The 16194-nt window shown below is 42.0% G+C and overlaps 1 protein-coding gene across 16 annotated transcripts in view; it reads left to right on the forward strand.

The window, feature by feature from the left end:
• The window catches only part of celf4 (CUGBP, Elav-like family member 4), a 91359-nt gene that overhangs the window by 53498 nt on the left and 21667 nt on the right, over positions 1 to 16194 (forward strand). For all 16 annotated transcript variants that reach the window (XM_082532290.1, XM_082532302.1, XM_082532299.1 and 13 more), the window contains exon 3: positions 12343 to 12391. In XM_082532290.1, coding sequence (XP_082388416.1) covers positions 12343 to 12391 — 49 coding nt within the window. The remainder of the gene's footprint in view (positions 1 to 12342; positions 12392 to 16194) is intronic.

Here is a 16194-nt window from a genome sequence, read left to right on the forward strand (position 1 = left end):
GTGAAAACTATCAATGTGAATGTGGGAATAAATGCGTGTGTGAAAAACAAAGACAGACTGACACATTGGCTGTTGCATCCTTGAAGATGTTTTTCTGTGTGTGCTTGTGCCTGTGTTTGTGAGTGTGTGGTCTCAGGTATTTCTCAAACTTAGTCACATAGTCGGGAGACATGTTAGAGATGGAGGTGTGTTTTAAAGTAAGGGTGAAGTTATGTTGGTTATTAGTTACGTTAAGTCAGTGTAATGCCCCCTAAAGTCATGGACGTTTGACTCTGTTAGCAAGTGTTTATGAATGTAGGCAGACCGGTGAGTTGCATGAAACATACAGGCCTGCATCATTGTTTGTGAGCACTTGTGTGTACTTTATACTGCATTCAGTCATGTGCATGTGCATATTTTTGACTAGTAAGTGAGTGGGAGTGAGAGAACATTCACATCGCCCACCTGGGCTTAGCTTGGAGCCAACAGAGCTGTCTTACTGAAAAACTCCCTGTTGTTTCTTTGGCGGAGCCTAAGAGGCAGATTTGACTGTATCACTCCCTTCTTTCTCATCCTCCTCCTCCTCCACTCTTAACTCCTCTCTTCTCCCTCACACTGCTCTGTTCCCAACACTCTTTCTCTTTCGCTCGTCTTCCTCTCTTCCTGGCTTTTCTATATTTAATCAGGCGGGGAGCACGGAATTAGTGATTATTTGATGGAAATATGCAGCTAAGAGAAGGAGTGTGTGTGTGTGTGCGTGCATGCACATGAGAGACAAGCTGCCATTTATTTCTCTGAATCCTTTGAAACCCTCCCGGCATTTAAGGGCAGTCCAGCGTTTGGAGAGTATGAAGGAGTACAGAGGTTACACATTACATAATAGGCTTTACAGGGTTTTAGATGGACAATGCACCCGTGAATGATACCTCCATGCAATTTCCCTCTGCCTTTTTTATTTATACTAGCATCCCTCACATTCCCTACTAGCCCCTGTTTCTCTCCATTCAGGGGAGCGTTGAGGCCATGTTGACATAGACACAGGATAGTCATGAATTTAAGAATCAAGGTGCTTTCAGTCATGTCAAAGGGAGAAAAAAGAAAAGATGTATTTAATTTAAAATGCCCTAGAATTGTTTTTTTTTTAAATTGGCTTATAAAATACAGAATATTTATATATAGCCATTACACTTAAATGTACTTTTTCTGTTGCTAATAATCTAGTGTTAACATTAGGACAGGGGAGAAGAGAGTCATCCCTGTGGTCAAAGTTGTCTCCAGACTTGGATGTTATTATGTCCATGTAAGGGCAGTGTTGATTTTGATCTGGTAGAAACAGTTACAGCTGACAGAAGCAACAGTGGAAAGTTGTGAGATGCTTTTTCTGTCTGTCTTAGAAGAGTAAGACAGAAGCATTTCTCCACTAACCGCAGGCCGTCGCTGATGAAATCCATCCAACAAATGCTTCCAATCAACATGTTATGTTTTGTATGTTTTTGGGCAGCTTCTTTAAAGCGTCTTCTGTTTGTTGGCAAATCCTTCAGTAATGACTTCATAACTTCAAAATGCCAGTGTCTATTCCTTTAAATCTTCCCAAGGTCTCTAGTTTTATATTTTTCTGTCTGCAGTCAGAGCACTCAGTGATAGATGGAAACCATATTCCTTAAGCTGTTACAGTGTCATGGCATTAAGCTCATCAAACTCATTAGATTAAGACAGGAGGGGGGGAAATCAGTATCAACAACTCATTTTTCCTTACATCATCCCCCCCCACCCCCCCACCCCTCCACCACCACCACCCTTCTGGGGGTTTTCCAGGACAAAAAAAGCTGGCTATTTTGAGTGACAGCTCATTACAACACCGTCTTCTAACCCCTCTAACCTTATGAGACAGAAGCTGTGTGTGTTTCCATGTCTGTGTGAGTGTGCAGGCTTTTCAGTCTACTTGAACACGAGAGAGGTTGCATTTCCTTCCCGAGCCGCAACGATGGCGCGTTTGCCCATGCTGCTATTTGTGTCTATATTTACATTTGCATATGCTGTAAGGTGTCTTTCATATGCATGGGGCATGCACGCACGCGTGCGCACACACACACACACAGTCCAGCGATAGTCAGCTCATGAATACAGTGCTCCCGCAGCAATTATGGGAAACCCACTCATCGTCTCTGTACCTCGGTGATGGCTGGAGAGGAGGACAAAAAAAACTGTGGAGGGATGCAAGTGAAGGCAGTCTGCTCGGCTCAGACAATGACAGCCCGCACACTTATTTTTATTTTATTTTATTTATTAGATAAGTGAAAAGCAAAAACCCAGTTATGGCATGCCAGTACCAGCCATGATTTATGTTCACCTCTGGAAAGAGAAAAGTAGAATTTATGGCTTTCTCATCTGGCCTAATCTTCACTATATGCTGCAAAGCCTTAGCAATGCAGCAAGCTTAGAGGGGGAGAGAGAGGCTGAAAATTGTCCTCTACAATTTCTGTAGTTAGCTCTTTTCTTTTCTTTCTCTCACTTACTTACCAACTCTATCACATTTTGTCCTTGTTGTTTTTTTTCTTCTCCCTTCCTGCACACTTTCATACACAAGAACAGCAGCACATACACACAGGTGCGCGTGCACACACACACACACACCCACGAGCTTTGAACGCTCCTAATCACACGCGTGCAGGTGCACCATGCACACAAACTCACACATGCACCGAGAGCTGCTCCGCACCTCGGCAACACCTTCGCTTCTCTTGCACCAATTTTCTCACACTTTTTTCTTTCTTCATTCTCCGCGTCTTCTCCTTTCTTTCTCTTGCTGCCTCACTCTGCACCTCCGCCCTCAACCACCTCCACATATAGATCCATTCTTTTTATAGTCAAAGCTATTGTCCCTATGGCAACATCAGAGTTGGTGATTGCCAAGGTGCTGTACATCTAATTATATAACTCACAAAAGGTGTGTGCGTGCTCTGCAGGCTTTTTGTTTCCCACCCTGGCACTGTAGTGTGTGTGTTCAGGGCTCTTAAAAAAAGATCTTCCGAGTCAGCTGTGATGCTTTGTGCCTTAAAGAAACAAATGAAACATTTATGTAAACTTAAAATAGAACATTTTGACATATGATATATCATTTGGGAGCGCATTTCATTCGCGTGAGTCTTTAGTGAGTCGGGGCGTAGCTCGTGTACAAGTGCATGTCACAGGAGAGTGTGGAGCCATAACAGGTTCTGACAGGGCAAAATCATTTGGGGGTGCAGATGATGTGCTTTTTCTATCCTGTTACGCTGTGACAACAGAATTCTCAACTGTCGATTCCTATTAAAGTGTTCGCGGGAAGCATAAACCCTGTCTGCTCTCATTCCACATAGATTCTTATCCAGGTTGGAGCACTGAAAAAACGTGGAGGAAATGAGGGGAAAACACTGTTTTCATGCATGAACTTGCTGCGGGGGAAAAATAGGTCTTAACACTCATTTACTCTATTCGACAAACAAATTCATACAAGAGAATAGGAGGGAGAAGAATAAGGGGGGAATAATAGGAACAAGAATAGAAAGAAAAACAGAGAGAGAACTACATTTTCATTTTAACCTCTCATTCAAAATTGCTCCAGAGTCTTCCCACTACTGCCAGCATTCAGGCTGCTTGCCAGTGAAAGAAAGAGAAAACAGGAGGAGATAAAAAGAAGAGGTGGGCTGGTGTGAAATGGATCAAACAATGGATGTGAGAAAAAGCATCGCTGCTCTCAACCAACTGCAGGCAAAACAGAAAAAGGAGTGGAGGAGGAGTGGGGGTGTGCGATAACTTGCAGCTTTTAAAAATGTCTGTATTTTGTAACTAGTTTTTTTTTTTTTTGAAAACAGGTCGTCAGAAAGTTGGGAAAAGAATTTTCAAAGAAATTGTCTTTAACCGGGAAAGGATGGATCTGCATGGAAGTTGAGCATAAATACACCGAGTGGACCTTTTGAGTTGTCATTATTCTGACACACACATTATTCCCAAGGTCAAGAATGATGCTCCGTGCTCGAGGGTGTGATTTGATTTGGATGCTTGTGTGTGTGCCTGTCTATCATCCTCTGTCTTCATGTTCCGTGCATGCTTGAGCAGTGTTTAAAAGCCGTGTTGATGAAGGAATCACCGGGTGATCAGAGGGTCGGACAGGGAGGCTTGCCTTCTTTTGTGATCTCTGTGTGTTTCCCTTTCATCTGCCTTTGTGGAGACGTAGTGATCTCTGTAGACACTACTGGGACAGCAGCACCACAGAGGAAGCAGCAGCATATAGAAACAGGCAGGGGGAAGAAGGTGGCGGTATTTTTCATTTATGTAGTGGCTTTAGAGGGATTTCTCAGTTCAGATAGAGAGGCAGCTTTATATTAAATTTGAATTTGTTTAGGATGATTTTGCAAGGGACGTTTGGGAATTTAACTTCCGCCATTCAAATACATCTTTCACCACCAAACATTAAACCTATTTCAGCTGCAGCTCAAAACCTAGCCCTAAAAACACTGTGCATGTATATTATTCTTCAGAGAAAGCGAGCTGCTTCGTGATCTTATAGAATTTTGAACATTAAGAAATACTGATCAGTCTTTTTGGGGGGGCCATAGTGCATACTGCAGCCAAGTTGTCATTCTACTAGCCACATTAGTACTGCGGTTCAACAGCCACATAAAGTACAGTCTGTGCCAGTAATTCATAATTCATCTGGATGCCTTTTTTTCGCCCCTTTTCTCTCTCTCTCTTAATATTTATTTTGTTCCTGTCCACTCCGGCTGACTGCAGCATGCTACTCAATCCCACCCCAAAAAACTGGGCCAGGCTGTGCTGTTGTCAGGAAATTCTCTTCTCGTTCTTGATCTGACGCGAAACAGATTGCCCATCTCCGTTTGTCTGTAAAGATGAAAGGGGTTAAAGAAGAAGACAATGCAACAAAAGGGAAGCGATTGTGATGTTTTGCTTTATAGCCCTCTTTACCCTCACACGCAGACCCTGATCTCGCTGCAATATGTTTCACTTCAAAAGAGAGGTTTAATGTTTGGCCGTATGTCAGAATGAAGAACTACAGCGGTGGTTGGGGGGGGGAAATACTCAGTGAGATGTGTAGACATTAGTGGAGATTAAACCTGAGAGGAAGCCAAGTGAGATTTAAACATTCATCAATTTATAAGCTGTTATCAACACTACTATAGAATAGACCTAAAGGTTCTTGTCAAACCAAGGCAGGCCTGGTTCCAGTACAAAATGACTTAGGATCCATCTGAAATGAGTTTGGGTGTGGACACCCAAAAAGGTACCTGCCAAAAACAGATTACAACCATTTATATATGTCTGCAGCTGCTTTTAATGAATTAAAGAGCAATAACAAAAACTATACATTACTGTAATACCCCCGCCTGTCTGTGATACGCCTTTGTTATTATTCAGTTCCAACTGAGGGTGCAAGGCATGCTTTTGTGCCCCGGTAGAACTGGAGCCTGGGGCAACATCAAGTCACACTGCATTTCTGGCATTTCAGGAACTAGTAGAACATCATGGTGGCTGTTGTTTGTTGGTAACAGAATTGTGTCTGACAAATGCCTAGTATGATCTTGTAAAGATCAACATGCAGCCTCCTGAGATACGACACATCTTTACTACAACTATCTCCACTCAAATCCCAGCTTGGATTATTACATTTAAATATTAGGAGCACTTTTTTTAAAAAGTGGACTTTGTTAACATCTTGATACATAAATGCCACCCTGAGATTTTTGCCTGATTCATAGCTCGGCTAGATAACAGAGTCTCAGATACCAATACCTATAAGAGCATTACACGATCTTTTGTAGTGACAAGAAATCTAAAAGAGGTGGAGCAGTGGTTAATGTCAAAGACTCCTTGCAGGGTGGTCCTGTTCTGCTGTTTCGCTGCCTCAGACTTTTGAATATATTGCTGTTGACATCTGCTCTGGAGGTAGTGACCATTTTGCTGTTAGAATTTATGCCCCCTTTCTGTATGCTGTGAAGCCCTGAGAGAAATTGCCAAACTAATATCATTGTATATTACTTCTGAGGTAGTTATTCTGGATGAGTTGAGTTTAGATTGGCTCTCATATAGAAAGTAGCTTATTTTACTCAAGAAATCAGTGACCATGTTTAAAAAAAAAAAACTCCTGCCAAATTTACGTCTAGAAGAACAATTCTTCTTTAGTTCACACAGATTTTTCTTTTACATAGAGGTGATGGTTCAAGTGAGCTTAATAATGTCCCATATGTAACTTTGTGATCCACAAATAAGTATTTGTAACAGAATTTAGTTTGACACGACTAAATACTGACTGAAGAATTTGAAAAAGTGCCACACTCCTGATAAGAAGACAAGAATGATTTTAAAAATTACAGTGAATTACAGCGTATATTTGTTTTCCTTTAGTAGGGTAAAGGAGGTATGAAAAGGGAACTTGTCTGCTGAGATGACAAAATAGGCACTGCACACCAACGCTAAAATGCCATCCCATCTGTGAAGCATGGTGGAGGGATCGTCATTGTTTCAGCTGCTTTCCTTCTTCAGAGTCTTGAATTCAAAACAATAAAAAAGAAACAAAGAAAGAAAGAAACTTGAAAAAGGTGAGGTTACACAGGAAAATGTCAGGGCAGCAGTCAGTGACCTAAAGCTTAGGAGAGGCTGACTGATAAAAAGCTACACCGATCTAGAGCTCACAAGACAATTCAACAACAGAACGGCTGAAGAGACAGGAAAATCTGGTTTTGGGGTGAAAAAGTCAGAGTCCTGACCCTAACCAAACTAAGGTGCTGTGGCACGACCCGAAGAAGAATGTGCACTCAAGCCACACCTGAAATATTAATGTACTCAAACAACTTTAAGGGAGGCATGCCCTAAAATCCCTCTAACAGCAGCTGTAGTAAAATTCTGATAGTGGTTCTTCCTGTTACCTCCAGGAGTTATTCAATTCAAGCATTTGTTAACATTTACTTTACACATTGTCCAGCTCATTGTCTCAGCTACATGACACTGGTAAAACATTTGTTGCACAGATTAGTTCAGGCACTTGCAAATATAGCTGTTCAGTTTGTGACTGAATGGCTTGTAACGAACACATCTGATGCTGTGGCAAGCAAAGGCCAGTTTCAGTCATCACCTGAAGCAGTTGTAACGGTGATGCGTGAGATTTTGTTTCGGCTTTATAAAACATTCTTGTAACTTAGGGGGGGAAATCATATACTGTAGAAGCTTAATTTGTGTCAAATCTTAATTGTTGCTTTTAAAATAGGTTGTGATCACGTGTAAAATCTAATATACACCTGCTTAATGTTTCTAGTCAAGCTAATCTTGCCATTGAGAGTGGATTTTTCTCGCCATCAACAGCCCAGTTTCCCAAAAGCATCTCAGGGTTATAACCATATTTGTTCAGCTAATGTTTCCATTGGCGCGTTTCCATCCCAAGATGAGTGTTATGCATGCTGAGATACTTTGGAAAGCAGGTCCAGGTCGAGTGCCAGTGGTTCATTTGACATGAATACCAGCATTTGGTTACAGTTGCACTCAGTGACATTGCTCCTGCAGATAATTTTAACATTTGGAGCAGTTCTCTTTTTTTTTTGTAGATGCTTTTATGTGTACCACATTTAAGAACCAGTAATTATATGTATGAGCAGAGAGCAAAAGAACCCCAAACATCTCAGCATTCAAATGGGATAAAGACAAAACGAAAGCAATTGGAATGTAATAAGAAAAAGACCTTCGACTGTAAAATGTAAAATAGAGCAAGTTTTGACAATAGTAAGGGAGGAATATTACGAGCAGCCTTCCTTGCTTCCCTGGGAGAGTTTCATGGAGTGCTTTCTCACTGTGATAATGAAATGACCTGGCCTGCACTGCTCTACTCTCTCTCAAAAACACATCTGCTAGACGAGGGTGAAAATGAGAAAATCCTACCTCCTCTCCCGAGTTTCGTAAAGCATACTTTCAATATTCTTTTTCACAGAGTGATGGGAGTGTGAGTGACTGTGGACTTTCGTGTCCTTGCGAGTGTTGTGTATTAATGTAGCTCTGTGTGCATGCATTATTGTGTGTGTGTGTGTGTGTGTGTGTGTGTGTGTGTGTGTGTGTGTGTGTGTGTGTGGCTTGTGATGCTGGCATTGCCTTGAGCAACTTGTAATAAACTGTATTTGAAGTGCATCTGACATAACAAGGTACTATAAAGAAATTCAGCGAAAAGAAATCCCGTAGAGTTGTCATCAAAATATTGTTCCTATAACTTCATTTTTGTGCTTTGCACACAGTGAAATCAATACTGTAAGCAGCAAAACTCAGATCAAGGACTTCAGTTTTGTCCCATTTCAAAGGAGAATCCAATGAGGCAAAGCTTGAGTCCCACACTGCTTGGAGCTAATCTTGTGGGCCTTGCTAGACATTCAAGCCACACTGATTCAGAAGAATGACTCACCAGTTTGGTAGAGCACAGACTGCATGCAGACCATGTATTCCCTCAGCTTCTAGTTAACAGGGAATCTATGGCAGCACTGAGGCAGAGCACTGTCATTGAGTTACATAATCAACAGAGGAGTGTAGCAAGAATGTGTGTGAGTGTGCGTGCCCCCATGCATTTGTGTAGCTGCAGTTCCTCTTGAGCTGTCAATCATGTGGTACACACCAAGGCCATTCTCAACACAAGTCTGCTGAAGTGGACTTTCAGCAAGAATGGAGCTTAGCATGTGTGTGTGTGATTCTTTTTTCGTTTTTTTTTTAGGCATATGAAATGAAAAACAGGCGACCGCACTTACAAGGATGAGGAGAGAAAGTGATCTACAAACAGGGTATTAGGTGTGCGTGCTGTGAGATGAGCCAATTTAGGCACTGCACATGTTGACTCACAAAGCTACATTTACATATCTTTTGTGCATACCTACACTTATTTATTTCCCGACCCGCGCACGCTTGGATGCATAGGCCTATTTTGTGCTGTTGCATGTTCTGTGTACGCGCCAGACTTGTGTGGATAAGCATCCATGTCTAGTCATGTGAGCTTAGCCACTTACTCTTATTTCATGTCTGCGTGTATATATATGTATGCATGTATGGATTTTAGCCTCTTTTGTGTAAATGAGATTTTTCACTGGTATTAGGCTAAAGAGAGCTTCTCCTGCTCAATGCTGCCATCTGGCTTTAGCTAGCACTACCACAGACATCCGAGGGGAGCTATCTGTGCGAGTCAGCGTGTGGGTTTAACAACTGTTTTGGGATCAGTTGTCCAGTGGGCTGGTGCTAACTCACCCTATTATGAGCAGGATGATAAAGCTGACCTTGAAGCAGTTTATGGGCCTGGAGTAATGGAAACCACTGATAGAGAGCCCATGAAACAGCACTCAGCCCTCAGTGACAAAAAGAAAATAATGGTTTAACCACTTAACATTATTTTGAACGGTATCTAAAAATTTATGAGCAGACATTTCGCATGCTGGTGCTCAAGTGGCAATGATGATTTAAGGGATTCACCAATTCATCCGGGTTCACGGGATTTTGCACGTTAAGAGTGAGGAATTATTATTTTAATAAAATCTAGCTTTTTATATGTTATTACATATAAGAGATCAAGTATATATCACATACTGTATATTGTTGCCATCGCCATCCCCAAATAGTTTTTTGTAGCTTCTCTAAACTCCAAGTGAAGACTTAAATAAAGACCTGCGTAATTAAATAAAATCTCAGTGGGTCAGTGTTATCATATAACATGCAGGTTAATGCTGACACTTGCATAAAGAACTAGTTGAGGTAGAACACAATTAGATAAGATTGAGGTCAAACTATTTGTATGAATCATAGTAAAAGTGCTCATATGTATGCAGGCTTTTACCCCCGACCCCCTCGGGAGCATTGAGCTGACGTTGCCCATACTCTGATCCATATCTTCTTCTTCCCCTATGTCCTGTTTTCCTAATTCCCTCTCCCCTTACTCTTCTTCCTTATCCCACTTCCCTTTTTTATCACTACATTTATTCCTTCCATCGCCACCCTTTTTTCACTTTTTTCATTTAGTTTTTTTTACTTTTCTCACCCAGTGTGATCTCACCTTTCCTGCGATCAGTTGTTTACCTAACACTTTTTTGATTCACATACGGTCATGTGAAAATAAAGTTTTCACAGCGATCCATCCAATCGTGTAAAAAAAAAAGTACACCCTGATGAGTAACTGGCAGAGCCACATTTAGCAGCAATACTTTTGAGTAATTGTTTTCTCCATGAATTTATCAACGTCTCACATCATTGTGGAGACATTGGCCCTCTCTTAATGTCCCGCCAGAGCATTTCAATCAGACCATTGCAACACCTTTCTTTTCTTTTTCAGCCATTATGTTGGAGACTATTGCTGTGTTTGAAATTATTGTTCTGTTGCATGCCCCATTTTTGGCCAATCTTTAGCTGTTGGATAGATGGCCTCACATTTGACTCTTAAATATTCTGGTATGCAGAGGCATTCGTGGTCGACTCAGTGACTGCAAAGTATCCAAGTCCTGTGTTTTTGGAACAAGGCCACATCATGACCTCTCCACCGACGTGCTTGACAGTTGGTGTGAGGTGTTTGCGCTGACATGCTGTGGTTGGTTTTTGCAAAGCGTTGCACTGTGCATTACCAAACATCTCAACTTCAGTCTTGTCTGTCCAAAGGACATTATTCCACAAGTCTTGTGGTTTGTTCGGTTGCAGCTTTGCAAACCTTAGCAGTACTGGGCATGTCCTTTATAGAAAGGTAGCCCTTCCAACAGGCCATACTTGTTCATTTTAGCATCATGTTTCTGAGGTCTGTAGAGCCTGAAATGTAGCTCTTGGTGCATAATCTGACCCTGGTTTGAATTTGCTGAGCCAGCAACTCCAGGGAAGATTGTGGCATTTTAGAGGTGCTTATACTTTGTTGGTCAATTGATTAGCAGTTTGTGACTGGGTGTACTTAGTTTTGCACAGGATTGCACAGAGTCCTGTGAAGTCTTGTGAAAACTTTTTTTCACAAGACTGTACTCTCGCTTTTTACTCATTTTTAACTCCCTTTTTTTCCATTCCCCATTTTCTTTATCCCCTCTCGTCCTTTTTCCATATCAACAGCCAGTCTGATAAATAATGCATCACAGCACATTAAAAACATTAGCAGGGTTCTTGGCTGTCAAAGAGAGGGAGGAGACGAGGGAGATGAGGGAATGGGTAACTCAAGTGTTGTGGGGAATGATGTGATTTAATATTAGCAGCTGAAAAGCGCCAGAAAAGGGTGAAGGTCCGAGCATTAATTGTGTTTGCGCCGCGTCCTCGTGTCCTCGTGCTCAAAGTTTTTTGCCTTTTGGGGAATCATCTGAAAGCTTGCAGATTCATAAGGGTGATGACTATATCAGCAAATTCAAAAGAAAAGATTTTAATGACATTTTGCAAAACACTGATTCTGCATCACACAGAACCTTGACCTTTCCCTTCTCCCTTTCATCCTTCACATTCCCCATCTTCTCCTCTCCTCTCCTTTTTTTCTCCTCTCTTCTGATCTCTTCTCCTTTCCTCTCTCCCTTCCCTTCTATTCCTCCTGGCAGCATGGCGATTGGCATTATTAAAAATTGATTGGTGGCGAGCGTTTAGCAGGGTGGCGAGGCGGAGAGGAAAATTTTGACAGGCAGGAGTGAAATGAAAGGAGGGCCTCGGCGGACACAGTGTGGAAAGGTCTCAGTGGGGGACAGCGTGTGTGTGTGTGTGTGTGTGTGTGTGTGTGTGTGTGTGTGTGTGTGTGTGTGTGCGCGCGCGCATGCACGCACGCACGCACGCACGCACGCACGCGTGTGTACTGGTGTGTGAGGCTAAAAGAAGACTGTGCAAGAACAATTTGCAATGAGGCTTAGGAGTCTGAAAACCCATGTAAGATAGAGTCTCACTGTACAGTATGTACTGTATGTGTTGGCTGCGCTGTACGTGCATATGTATCACATAAAAACACAAAGCCCACACTGATAATATTGTGGTGCCACATCAAACCTCTAGAGACAGACACATTCGCAGTAGCTCTGCTGACCCGGTGTTACCTTTCCTCTATCATCCCCGCTTTCTATCTTTCCCTTCATCCCTCTGCTTATCCCCCTTTCCAACCCTTCTCTCTCCTTTCATCTCAGATCAAATAATATTTCCAACCCATATTCCCAACCAGCTATTCCCCCAATGGCTGTAAGTGCTGCAGCTTTGGAGATTTTCAATACATTTTACCCTCAATTGCGGCTGAGTGATTCTAAAAAAGTTTTTTTTAGGAGGGGGGGGGGGGGGAGGTTGGGGGCGGGGGGTAAAAGCATGTGCCATTACATGATGCTAACTGGGTTCTTTGTCTCTTGCTTTCTTCTTTCTATGTCACAGATGAACAGACCGATCCAGGTGAAGCCAGCAGACAGTGAGAGTCGAGGAGGTACTGTACGCCCCTCTTTGTTGCCTTTTTTCCCTCCACTTCCATTCTTTGTTCTAGCCCTTCAAGCATGTTGCCTGCGCGTATCAGCCTCACCATTATCTGTCCTATTAAACGATGCCCCGTACCTCGACGCGGGCTGACAGCGCGGCCCAGCCAGACCCTCCAGTTTTCAGAACACATTATGTAAACGGCGCTCTTCCTGGCCAGTGTAGCCTCTAGCTCCTTTCCTTGAGTCTCATCATATGCGCTGATGCATGTACAAACGCGTATGCATACACGGAGATACGCATGACCTGTCATTTTCGAGGGGGAAACAGGTCACTTTGTTTGTCAAACACCAAGACAAACAAAGCAAACCCAATTTGACTAATGTCACAAGCTTGTGTCAGCCAAATGAACTGAAAATGTAAATGACAGGTCTGTGTCAATGAAAGTGAATTCCGGTCTGGTATTTTGTGTGCAGCGCGCCATATTGACAGCTAAGGCCGCTTAAAGCGAATTTTCTATGTCTAGACAAGTAGTGACCTGCTCCTGACATCAATCAATGGACTGTACAAGACAAGATTGATGCAGTCTGACCAATTTTGGCTGAAGTCTTTCAAAGTTTTCAGTTTTTAATATAACAGGCACCAGAGTGATTCTCCAGGCACAAGAAAGATGGAAAGGGTGAGGGGAGGGGAGGGGAGGGGGGAGAAGAAATGGAGCATGCAAGGAGTTCGTTGATAAGGTTGATAAGCAGTGGATGTCTACAGACTGAGAGAGGTGTTAGTTTGTACAAAAAAATAAATAAATAAAACTGCAAGGAATCCGCAACTTCCTCTTCTGTTTAGTTTGTTGGTTCTCTGAGAATGATTGATGGAAAGGGGGAGAAAAGAGGCAACACTGAGAATGAGGAAAGTGAAGGCAAGGCAAGACATCCATACTTCTCTGCCTCTTATCTAGTTCCCTACACTGCTGGTTTTCCAGGAAATTTCTTTACTTCTTGATCCCATATTTTCACACAGGAAAGCAAAGCAATATAATATAGTGCCAGAGTGTTAAATTGTACTGGTGGAGGAATAATTCATCTTTCAGTTGCACTTTCTGTTACAGCTCAGCAACGATGTGGTAATAATGGGGTAAAAGGGAAGGAATAAGAAGGTAATAATATGGAGATAGCAAGTTATTACCACTTAAATACCAAATCTATATCCAGTATGGCAGTATCCAGTAGGTATCATCTTTTATCAACAGCGGTTTTAGCTGAGTATGTTTGTGTAATGGGGTAATAAGGGGTCAGAAACTGGTGATGATAATAAAAAAACAAATGTATGCCAAAAAACAAGGCAAAAACAATTATATTGATAACATAATCGTAACCTGTTATCAATAAAATCTTAACATTTGTGCATTTGAATTTTTATATACTGGTTTTAAAGTGTACTGGTGGTACCTTCTAGCCCCTTGTAACCCAGTTACATACATTTCAGTGTGATATTACTCAGCTAAAACCAGTGTTGATACAAGATGTTACAGCACTTGGTGGTGCCGCAGGATGAGAGGCAGGGTATAACCTGGACGGATTGCTGTCACAGGGCTAACACAGTGAGACACCTACAGGCAATTTAGGAATCACCAATTCACTTAAGTACTAGCCAGTGCACCCAGAAAGAACCCACACGGAGAGTACATGCAAGCTTCACACAAAAATCTCGGTCAGATTTCTATCTTCTTGGTGTGAGGCAGCAGTGCACCACTGCACCACCGTACTTACTATTATTTTACCTTTTCAGGGTAAAATAGTAGCAAATACTTCACATCTAAAAAACTGGCATGGATCACCAACTAGGCGCTTCTTATTGTAACAGTGCCAGAAGCCAACAGGTTTCGACCCACTGATTTAATGCTCTGGATTTTAAATGCTTGTCATAAGTTTAAATGCAAGATTGAAACTTGAAGACTATGGCTTTCTAATAAAATAAAACTAGATGCACTGGAGTAAGTAATGCAATATTTCATCTTTAAATTACTTTAACAATAAGATAGCAAAAACTGAAAAATATTAAAGTAAATGAGATTCAAGTACAGCACTTGATTCAATAAGCACATTGCTTTCCACCACTGTTAACAAATAAGGAGAAGCTACTTTCAGTCATAACTTCTCTGATCGAGCTTCGTGAGAATGAAAACTTGCCACACAGTCAGCTCTGACATTAAGAGACCTTTAACTTGCCAGCTTCCAAGTACAAAGACCGCCTGATGACCAGGTGCACTAATGTGCCTTGATCTTGAAAAAAAACAGCTTTGTCCAACAAATTCACAGCTAGCAAGTGAGTGTCCTATATCCTGCTCTGTGCTTGCTCTAGTCAGACATCTCCCTCACCTAAACCAAACAGTATTTCCAGTACTGAGTCTGCAGATAACGCTGGCCATCTGCTACAGTGCGCTACGTGTGTGAGAAAGGATAACTGGGGACACCTGATTACCCTGACCCTGAGTTCATGTGTGAAAACTGATTTAGTGAAGATGGGTCTGCGCAAGTGATAAAAAAAAGGAGTACTGTTAAGTGTGGCAAAAATCAATAATGAAATTGGAAACTAATACTTTTTATGTATCCTGGTACAACTCGAGCCAACTAAATATTACTGTAGTGGGAGATCGGGGAGAGCCACTGTCATGTACTGTCTGTGTGCGTGAGAGAGAGGGGGGGCTTTACATCGTTATTGAGACTCTGGTGTATATTGATTTGCTCTCTTGCTGAATATGAGTGTGTGTGCGTGTGTGTGTAAGTCCTTTCACAAAGAAAGATGTCATGTTTATTGGTGGCTTCCCTGGAGAATTGTTGGGCACCATTGAGGTGTGTACTATGAATGTGTATGTGTCTGAGAAGATGTGAGGAGGAGGAGGGTGTGGGGGTGCAAACATTTCAAGATTTGCGAGTGCGTGCCTGTGCATATGTGTGTCCACCTCTGATATGCGCTACACTCTTGTAAACACTCACCATCCCACCCTGCCCCCTCCCCCGGTGCAAGGCCAGAGCGCAGATTAGTCTTGTTGACTTGGCAAGGACACCCTGTCAGGCACAAGCAGCGGGGAACGGACCCTCAACACGCATGCACGCACACACGGGCGCCCGCGGATACCCACACCTAGACACACATTAATTTGCAGAGCACATTCAGAGCCTCAATTGCACTGAGGCTCATTAGTTTCCGAACGTATACACCCCCTTTTTTCCACAAAGCTCAGATTCTTTGCGACGCGGGAACTGATGACAGCCGTGCACATCGACACATCTGCTGCTTTCGCTTCCAGCACACTTTCGCTCTCAGCTTCACAATTCTCCTCGACCACTCATTGAGTGACTCGACTAACGCCGTCATGTGCTGACACTAATGAACTGATGCCGAACCTTGGTCTGTCCATATTTTATTAGAGACCCTGAATGACCGATTTGTATCCGATTATAACGTTCTACAATGTATTTGACAGCCTGTAAGTTTATATGTGAAAAAATTGGCAGTGAAAAAGAAAGAAATTAGGTTTTAATTATGAGTTACTTCACTAAAAAAAAAAAGAGTGCTGGCCCTCATTAACATGACACAATAATTTTGAGTAAAATGCAACTGAAATATATCAAATCAAATGTTTTTTAACTCAAATTCAATCAAACTAATCATTGAAAAACATAGTTTAGTATAAACTCAGTGTATACCAATCAAATACATTTAATTTCACCAGTTGCATTAAATTTAATGTTTTGTACCAAAATTACGTGTAAGTTTTACATGTAATCAAGTTACTTCACGTCAGCATTTTGGGCA

Source organism: Aulonocara stuartgranti (genome assembly GCF_965226115.1).
Source record: "Aulonocara stuartgranti genome assembly, chromosome: 5".
Taxonomy (NCBI): Eukaryota; Metazoa; Chordata; class Actinopteri; order Cichliformes; family Cichlidae; genus Aulonocara; species Aulonocara stuartgranti.